Below are 9,913 nucleotides of genomic sequence, written 5' to 3' on the forward strand. Positions count from 1 at the left end.
GAGGTAGTCTTCAGTAAAGGCCCATCAGGAAGTGTTAGGAAGTGTTATCATTCCACTTTGAAGATCACAAAACTGAGTTTAATAGAGATTAAATGACTTTGCTCCAGGTCTCAGAACTGGGATTCTAATCCCTCAGTCTTTGCACCCATCACAGTGCTTCTGCAAGGAGGGAAGTTCAGGGTGACTATGCACGTCCCTGTGAGGGGGTGGGCTGCCCTGGCAGCAGAGTTGCTGGCCATGCTGCATATTAGTGCTCTTGAATTTCTGTATCAGAAAGAGCATTATGCCTAGGTCAGACCTTCAGGAAGAGCATTATGCCTAGCAATCTCAATTCGCAGATCCCAATAACAGTTAGTTAGAAGGCATTTCATTGAAATGCATTAAATATTTACATTTAAAAAATGAAACCTGTTTTTCACAGGTGCTGCCTGTTATCTAATCGTCAGTCATGGAAACCACAACCATCATCAGCAATAGACTCTTCCAATATGAGTCCCAGTTTACCTATAGTTGATACTATGTAGGAGAATGTTTTAAAAATTAGATTATGTAATGGGTCCAAAATGTCAGCATTGGAAGCCCAGGAGATCCTCTAGTCTGACTACCTTAAAGACCAGAGCCATTGCTCTGAGATCATCTAGCTGCGTCATGACTGAAAGACTGAGATCCACCTTTTTCTTCCTGGTGATTAATCCGCTGGTTTGTCTGTTGTTCTTCATGAATTGGGCTGTTATACTCACAGGTTGTGGGGCATTGCTTTTAGTATTAGAAATTCATTATTTTAGGGAATAATAGGAGCCTTTTAAGGCTTGGAGAGAAGAAAAAGGTTTACTTAGTACAGCAAATTTGTTGATTGTTTTCAATAAGGGCATTGAAAACTTGGAATATTATTTTTAAACTAATAAAGAACATTGATGTTGAAAAGTTTATTGGTTTCTTTTGTGAATGTAGAAAAACAAAACCAAGAAACTGATTTCTAGTCATGTAGTAGATAGAGAATAAATATAAAGGATTTTGCTTTTGAAATCCTTTTAATATTGAGGACTAGTTTAAAATGTAGCCTTACAAAGTAATTTTATTTAAGTAAATGCATTAGGAAAAATCAAATGTAGCTTTTAGCTATCAACTTGAAAGAAACCTAAAAGTGAAAACATTAAGGAAAGTGCCCCTGAAAAGAATGTACCTAATATTTTTTCTAATCCAGGACTAGCAAAGTATTGTAAGATCTGAAAACACATTAGCTTTGGTATTATCTAACAAGTCTCGGAACCCTTTTCCAGGTTTCATGATCATATTACATTTATGGCTTAGAAGGGGTGAGGCATTGCAACAGCGTCCTGTCCTCCTTTGAACAGCAGCTCAAAGGGGCATAATATGTGGCATCCTTCGGAAGGCACTTGGCAACTCCTAATGACTCACTGGGAGGGCCACTCACTTTGCTTTTTGCCCAAACTGGCTTGCTTACTTTTTTTATTTATTTATTCATTCATTCATTCATTCATTCATTCCTCACCCAAAGATGTGTTTATTGATTTTAGAGAGAGGAGGGTTAAGAGAGAGAGAAACATCGATCGCTTGCCTCCCAAACATGCCCAGATCAGAGACTGAACCCACAACCAGAAACCTTTTGGTGTATGGGACGATATTCTGACCGAGCCCCCCGGCCAGGGCCCTACTGGCTCACTTTAGACCATTTCTGGCAAGTAAAGTGTGCTATGGGGCTAGCCTCCTGAAATTTGACTTCTTCATTGTCTTAATATCCAGACACTCTAGGTAGTTTTGCCTTGGAGTCACTAAGAAGCCTTGCTACATTCTGAAAGCAAAATGAGATTATTTAGGATGTTTTGCATGACTGTTAGAGCATGGTATACTGTTGGAGGAGATAAGAGTAAATCTGTGGTATTGATTGAGCTGCTCAGGGTTTTTGCTGTATTATCTCCAACTGCCTGTAGTGTATTTTTAGGAATGGGTGAGAGTAACTGTGCCTGGAATAGAAAAGCTCTCCTGCACCGAGACACGATGCTGGCGGCTGCGGCGGTGTACCAAGGTAAGGGAGCTGGCCCTTCCGCCCGCCCGGGACTCACTGAGAAATGTGCCCTGTCATGTTTATCCCTTAATGTTGCTAATGATTTTTCCTTTCCTGTTAAGCACCATCAGATTTTTTTCTTTTAATATATTTTTATTGATTTCAGAGAGGAAGGGAGAAGGAGAGAAAAACAAACATCAATGATGAGAGAGAATCATTGATTGGCTGCCTCTTACACACCCACACTGGGGAGCAAGCCCGCAACTCAGGCATGTGACATGACCGGAAATCAACCGTGACTTCCTGGTCCATAGGTCACTGCTCAACCACTGAACCACCCCAGCCGGGCACCATCAGATTTCTTGTCCTCCCTTCCAAACTCAGATCCCGTGTCTCCATACCAGTGGTCGGCAAAATTTGTTGAGCAGATTACTGTATTTTTCCTACTGGCATTTTTTCAGACTTTAACCATTGTTTGTCTTTATAGAAATGTACAGGAATGAGGATGGCTCAGTGCCTGCCACATATCAGATCTATTACATGATAGGATGGAAATATCATGATTCACAGGTAACAGTAAGACCAATCACTTTTCTTAGTGGGCTTATGTTTCCATTTGCTATTTATTGTTTATTTTCTTAGGGTGGGGATGTTTTTCAATACAAGACAGCATGAAGGGGTTCATTAGGACTACATATTTATCTATTTCTGATGTCTTTAATCTTTCTCATTAATTTCAGGCAAGACCAGCTGAAAGAGGTTCTGCAACTGTGTCATTTGGAGAGCTCGGAAAAATAAATCTTACATCACAGGGGAAAAAGTCACAATAAATATTCTATTCAATGTTAATGTGGTCCAGAATTTTCATCCAAGATGAGTAACTTTCACATCCAAAATTATTACATTTTGAAGCAAGAAGCAATATACTAGCTATTTACTAACAGACTTTTCAAATAATTAGAATAACCTAACACTATCTTTAGTAACCTTTTCAGTTTCTCATGGTTTCTCTTTTCTAGTGATTTGAGTGCCTTATTTGCATATTCAGCCCAAAAGCAAAAAGATAATTCTCCAAAAAAATCCACAAATATGTTCACATAAAAATTGCTGACTTGATGAAAAACCATTACACATGCTGACATTTTATACCTCTTTCTCCTGACCTGTTGTTTCTATAAGAGGACCATAGCAGTGGAAATGAGGAAAGGACAAGTTGGTAGATTCTCTGGTGTTCTGGCTCATTTAGAATAAAAACAGACTTTTTATAATGACTAATGTAAGATACTTAAGCCAAAATTATTTGTCACACTGTCGCTTTGTCATGAAGAGAACAGAGATTTATGTATTTTCCAGAGCTATTAGGTAGTTTTTCACTTCAGAAGAGTGTGTACCTTTATTGGATCCTTCCTCACTTGTTTAAAGCATCAGAACTCGAATCTTATTTCTTTTTTACCTCCAGGATCTGAGCAGAACCCCCATCGCCCCCCTTAGGATAATTAAAGAGGCAAAATCACACATAAAAGTGTCTGCACAGTGATAAAAAGTGCTGTTTGTGGTTGGACTTTCCTTTGTTATTTCAGCCCTTTGGCACTGTTATTCTAATCCAAGTCCACTAGGAGCGATCACAATCATTTGGAAGCATTTAAACTCAGACAGCATAGTGTGGGGGAAGAAGATGGCCATAGAAGGAAGCAGGGAGGAAGCAGGGAAGCACACAGGAGTGCGAGTTTGTTTCTACCAGTTAGTGGTGAGCACTTTGCTATCCTTTTCACTTAACCGGGCCTGGTCCCAGCCTCTTCTTCAGCTTTAGTAATTTATTTTACAGTACTTGCTCCTCTCCCATCCACCTCCCTCCCTCCAACATACAAGCACTAAGCTCTTCCTGGGTAGGGTCTGGGTCTCACCCTGTACTCCTAGATATTCCATTAAATTTGAATTAAATTATGCAGAAAACACATCCTTTGGAAGACTAAGTTAGCCAAAGTTTTGTAAGAGAAAAGAAATTACTGTTCTTGCTCTCTTCAGTTAGGAAATTCATCAATATTAGAAGTTGTGATACACTTGGTAGCCTTTTTGTTTTGTTTTTGTTTTTAACACAAAGGTAAAGAATACCTAGGAAGTAGAATTTGGGAAAGGTGTTTGGGTTTTTTTTTAGCTTAATTTTCAGAATTTAAAGGGAGACGAGAACAAAAACAAACAAATAAAAACACCCACCAAAACCCTGTGTATTAAAGTGCAAACTGGTGACTGAGGAACAGATAAATTCCATGTGTCTGTGTTCCCTAAAGGACATGTGTTTATAGGCATTCATGTTTGTTTTTGAAGATTGCAGACATATGTGGTTACTGCTGAGGAAAGGGACTGTCTGTCATCGGGTTTGAATGTCTGTCAGGGGTGCAGTTGGTAGGCAGAAACCAGGAGGGAGACTTGTACTTTTTATCTTTATAAATCATGAAGTTTTTACTGAGGATATTACTTTTGTTTATTTCATGCCAACTGAACATGTGGATTGTGGGGTGGGGCTGGAGAGGAATCTACACTGAGCTATTTCAAAAATAAGCTCCATTGTTTAAAAAAATAAAATAAAATAAAGGAAAGCCCTGGCCAGATAGCTCAGTTGCTTAGAGTGTTATCCCAGTTCACTAAGGTTGCAGGTTTGATTCCTGGTCAGGGCATGTATAAGAATCAACCAGTGAATGTATAAATACATGGAACATCAAATTGATGTTTCTCTCTCTATCTCTTTCTCTCTAAAATAAGTAAATACAATTAAATAAAGGAATGAAAAACAAACACAATTAGTTGCGGATACTTATTATTTAACACTAGAGGCCCGGTGCATGAATTTGTGCACCAGTGGGGTCCCTCGGCCTGGCCTGCAGGATCGGGCCGAAACCAGCTCTCTGACATCCCCTGAGGGGTCCCGGATTGCGAGAGGGCTCAAGCCAGGCCGAGGGACCCCACCGGTACATGATCGGGGCAAGGGAGGGATGTGGGAGGTTGGCTAGCTGGGGAGGGACCACGGGAGGGCTCTACGGCATGTCCAGCCCATCTCACTCAGTCCCGATTGGCTGGACCCCAGCAGCAAGCTAACCTATCTGTAGGAGCATCTGCACCCTGGTGGTCAGTGCACGTCATAGTGAGTGGTTGAGCAACCTTAGCATATAATTAGCATATTATGCTTTGATTGGTTGACTGGTTGACTGGCACTTAGCATATTAGGCCTTTATTATATAGGATGGGTGAAAGTAGTAAAATTAAGTTAATGTCTGCTTGAAGTATTAAGCTTTAATTGTTTGGAACCTTCAGGAAATTAATTTTTCTGAGCTTATCTTTAAAAATTTTTTATTTGTATTGATTTAAGAGAGGAAGGGAGAGGGAGAGAGCGAGAGAGACACATCAATGATGAGAGAGAATTATTGATCTGCTGCTTCCTGCATGCCCCCTACTGGGGATTGAGCCTGCACTGGCTGGCTTTAGTACCATTTTTATATACTAGGTGGAATTGGTATGACTTGTATTGTACAGTTTTTATATTCAGTATATATCCCTTAAGAAAGGAGGGATAAAAGTACTTTACCATGGATTGGCTTCTGTAGAAGGAATCCAATTGGAAAGAAATGAATATTAATTGATAACTGGGAGAAAGAAGAATACCTGGTGCAGTGTTTATTTTTTCTTCACCAGAGGCTCTGTACATGGATTCATGCACTGGTGGGGGTGTGGCCTGTGGGGATCAGCCCGCTGTTGGAGTGCTGCCCATCCTGGTCAGCCGAGCAGTGCTCCCACTGTGGGAGCACACTGACCACCAGGGGGCAGCCCCTGCGTTGAGTGTCTGCCCCCTTGTGGTCAGTGCGTGTCATAGCTCACTCTCATTCTGGTTGTTCCACCGTTCGGTTACTGGGCTTTTATATATATAGATAAGTTATTTTAGCCTCTCTTGCCAAAGAAGAGATGTTATGAACTTTTGGGAGGTGGGGGTGTTTTATTATTGTTTCATTAATAATGTGAAGTTTACCTTCAGAAAACTTACAATAAGTGGACCTGCCCTTCCAGAAATTGATATACTTGAATTCTCTGCCTGGATATCTGACAGATTTTTATCTTGTTGATTTAAAATATTAATTTGAAAATAATGGAAGGTATATTGAGCCATGATAAGTTGTTAACAGATAAGGAAAGAATGTTTCTGGTGTCTGTGGTGGTTCTAAAATCTATCCACAAATTTTTCGACATGGTTCTCTCTAAAAGGTGAAGCCCCAATAAATTCAATAAAAAGGAAAAAAGCAAATAAACTATTTCAAACATAAAAATTAATTAAAAGGTGGAACTTCCTTGCCCTCCCTTTGAGTACGAGTTGAATTTAGTGACACCCTTCCAACAAATAGAATATGGAAGTGGAAGTGTGTTACTTCTGTTAATAAGAGGCATTGCTGCCTCCCTGCTCTGTTTGGGGTTGCTCATTGGGAAAGCTAGCTGCCATTCTGAGAGGGCACTTGGGCAGCACAGTGGAGCGCACCTAGGGGTGAGGACTGCCACACTGTGGGATGAGCCATCTTGGACATAAACCTTCCAACCCCAGTCTGTCACATGACTGATCCCTGCTGACACCTTGATGGCAACCTCAGGAGAGACCCTGAGCCATAACCCCCAGATTAACCTCCCAAATTTCTGATTCACAGGAACTGAGATAAGAAATGTTTGTATTTAAGCTACTATGTTTGGAGTAATTTGTTAACACAGTAATAGATAACTAATTCGCTCTCTTTGGGAACAATTAGGTGCCTAGTACATTGGTACTTCAAGTATAGAACATAGCTTGCTTATTTGAAATTATGTAAAGCCAATATTAACTACCATATTACATTTGTTTTCAGGGAATACTGGTCCTGAGATTCTCTTACCTTGAGGTTTGAGTCCATGGTATCTCAAAATAGAACTAACCTATAAGGTATATTTAGTAAACCTCAAATTTCACTTCCTAGGAATATTAGGATCAATTTTCTGGAAGCCTGATGAGGCTTGTCCAAAATTAAACCAGAGAATTTGAGAACACTCTGGCCTTGAAAATTCAGTGAGCTAAGCAACTGCACCGTTTCCTCAGTCACTTCCCTCTGTATTAGCTTTGGGTGGCTAACAGCTGGTTATCAGGATGGACTGTTGACACTGCACTTGTTACCAGACTCTCAGGTGTGCATGATGCTGTGGAAATGGGCTTTTTGCTCTGCTGGCATGGCTCGGTGGTTGAGTATCAACCTATGAACCAGGAGGTCATGGTTCAATTCCCTGTCAGGGCACATGCTTACTTTGGTTATAGGCTCGATCCCCAGTGTGGGGCGTGCAGGAAGCAGCCGATCAATGATTCTTATCATTGATATTTCTATCTCTCTTTCCCTCTCACTTCCTCTCTGAAATCAATTTCTTTTAAAAAAAAATTTTTAAAGAGGGGCTTTTTAAAAGCTAGAATTGACCCTGTCTTGCTAGCCATGGTTGACACAAGACAGGTAAACAGCCTTCACTTTCAAAGTGCAAATGTAGTCCGTCCAATCTCCAGACACCTCGTACAAGAATCTCGCGAGTGCTCAGGACGTGGTTCCAGGTGTGTCAGAGCCAGCCCTGCAAACAAATAATCGGGAACAGCTCCAATCTAAACTGTGCTTACGCTTAGATTGAGAATAGGAGATTGGGAAGGAAGTTTCCACAGAATCTGCCAGCACTTGCCAAAATAAACACTGGAAATAGAGGGCAGTGCAGGGACTGGGAGTCAGGTGGTCTGGGGTTAGTCCTGGCCCTGCTGGTGCCCAAGGCTGAGGCCGAATCCATCTTTCTGGCCTCAGGGTTTTCATCTAAAATTGCAGGTTTGGTGCTCAGTCTCAAAGGAGGCCACAGGCCTGCCTTCCAAATCGCTAAGGGGCTTTTTCAAACAAAACGTTTTCAAACAAAACCTTCCCATTTTGGTTAATAATCATGGTCTTTGGGAGGGAGTCCCTGTCACTGAGGGAAGCATGGGACACCCTCTATCATGTTATGGTGTGAGCCGTTAGGCTGGATAATCTCGGCAGCATTCAGTCTGATCCTAGGACTTGGGTCCTGGAACGGAAGGGACGGTTCCTTTCCCATCTTTACATGCTCTCAGACTCCATGTTGATGTTTTGGGAACTTTTTTCCCCTTCAGAGTTCACTTAAATTTCATCTGAGAATAAGGTTTGAGGTGAACACTGATTAGCCTTGGATTCCCTAGTCCACAGAAGTGGTACAGCATGCATTACTGCTGTAAGTATATGGGACATAGTGAAAGGCTCTAGTCTAGAAACTAAAATACGCAGCGTAGACTGCCTTATACATTTTCCATGGAAGATGACATTTTCTCCTAGGCACCAAGCATTTAGCATTTGGTAAGCATCCCTGAATTTTGCTGAAAGCTCCCAGTTACTCTTCTGGGTGACGAGGTTCTGACTATAAGTCCCACCTGAAAAGGAAATGCTCAGGCTTCAGGTGGCTGGAGGACCAAGTGGAGAAATAGATAGGGAAGTCCTTTGGGATCTCTAAACAGGTTGTCGGCATCACTTCTTGAGAAGCCAGCTGAGCACTCATTGTTCTCAGACGCAGCTTATTTAACCTCTCCTAAGGTGTCATGAGTTGGTAAAGCCCTCCTTTGAAACCTCAGTGTGTTCTACACCCTTGCCAGGCAGTGTGCCAAGCCTTTGATATGCATTTTTGTCACATCCTCACATCTCCCTCTAAGGTGGCTAACAGTACCATTATTCCCATTTTTCATGAGGAAACAGACCTAGAGAGGTAAGTTCTCCAAAGTCACATAAATAAATGGCAGCCAGCATGTGACTTCAGGCCTGTATGTGACATAGCTAGTGCAATTAACAGTTTTATTACGGTGCCTTCTTCTAGAGGTCAAAGCCTTCTAAGAAGTACCAGTCTTTTCCTCCGTGTTCTCCCTCCTGCCACAATCTGTGTGTGTGGGAGACAGGTGACTCCATCCATGGTCTCCCACACACACTCAGCCCTGTGCTTAAATGTGTCCTTGTGCAGCTGCCTGCCCTCCCAAGTCTTTGTCTCACGCTAAGCTCAGGCATTCTTTAAGTCCAGCTCAAGTTCACCTTGCTTTCTTGTCCCAGACCATCTTGAACTTTTGTTAGTTCCCCCTCCTTCAGCATTTTTTTACATCATTTCCTGTCCATGAGTTCTTCCTCTTCAGCTAAATGTTCAGTTCCTTGGGGACTGGCACTCATGTTGTGAATCTTCCGGAGGAGCCTATATTTTATGGCATCTTCCAGACCTAATGACCAGCAAGCTATCAGGAAGCATCTTGCAAGATCTTGAATCAGTCCTGGGAATCATTAGCTCTACACAATGCTAGGCATTGCAGAGACATTGAATAATTTGAACAGTTTCAGGAAAACCTACTTTCAGTTACAGTATCCACACACCTGCAAAATTGTTTATGAAATTTGTCAAGGCAGTTCAGTGCAGTGGTCAAGAAAATGGACTCTGAACCAGTTGTCCTGGCTGTGTGGTCTTAGGAAAGTTACTTGACCCAGTTTCAACGTCTTCTGTAAAAGAGGGAAGATGATGCAGTATCCTCCCAGGAAGGCAGTTGTAAAGAACAAATGAGTTAATACATTTAGTTAGAACAGTGCCTGGCACATAATAAGCATGATATGTTAGCTGTTATTATTCTGAGAGAATGAATCTTAGAGAGGCTTTCAAGAATTAGTGACTGCTGTTGTGATGCTAGCTTACCATTTGTCCTATGTAAAAGTTGCTCTTGCTTACGCAAGAAGCTTGATTAGTAAACATACTGCTTTTAAAAGGAATAAGTCACAAGACCTCAGCTGTTTTACCTCTATGCCAAAATCCAAATAGCTCTCA

At 41.5% G+C, this 9,913-nt stretch overlaps 1 protein-coding gene across 6 annotated transcripts in view; it reads left to right on the plus strand.

Moving 5' to 3' along the window:
- Positions 1-4,810, plus strand: part of NDUFAF5 (NADH:ubiquinone oxidoreductase complex assembly factor 5) — a 40,353-nt gene extending 35,543 nt beyond the window's left edge. For 4 of the 6 annotated variants that reach the window (XR_013961508.1, XM_080685877.1, XM_080685878.1 and 1 more), the window contains 3 exons: positions 1,964-2,047; positions 2,514-2,596; positions 2,767-4,810. Coding sequence is in view for 3 of the 6 variants with exons in the window: in XM_080685877.1 (XP_080542003.1) it covers positions 1,964-2,047; positions 2,514-2,596; positions 2,767-2,856 (257 nt within the window). In the remaining 3 variants the exon portion in view is untranslated. Of the gene's footprint in view, positions 1-421; positions 921-1,952; positions 2,048-2,513; positions 2,597-2,766 lie in introns of those variants that run through there. The other 2 variants (XR_013961509.1, XR_013961510.1) reach the window with 2 other exon arrangements.
- Positions 4,811-9,913: the final 5,103 nt, after the last annotated feature.

Source organism: Plecotus auritus (assembly GCF_963455305.1).
Source record: "Plecotus auritus genome assembly, chromosome: 8".
NCBI classification, from domain to species: domain Eukaryota; kingdom Metazoa; phylum Chordata; class Mammalia; order Chiroptera; family Vespertilionidae; genus Plecotus; species Plecotus auritus.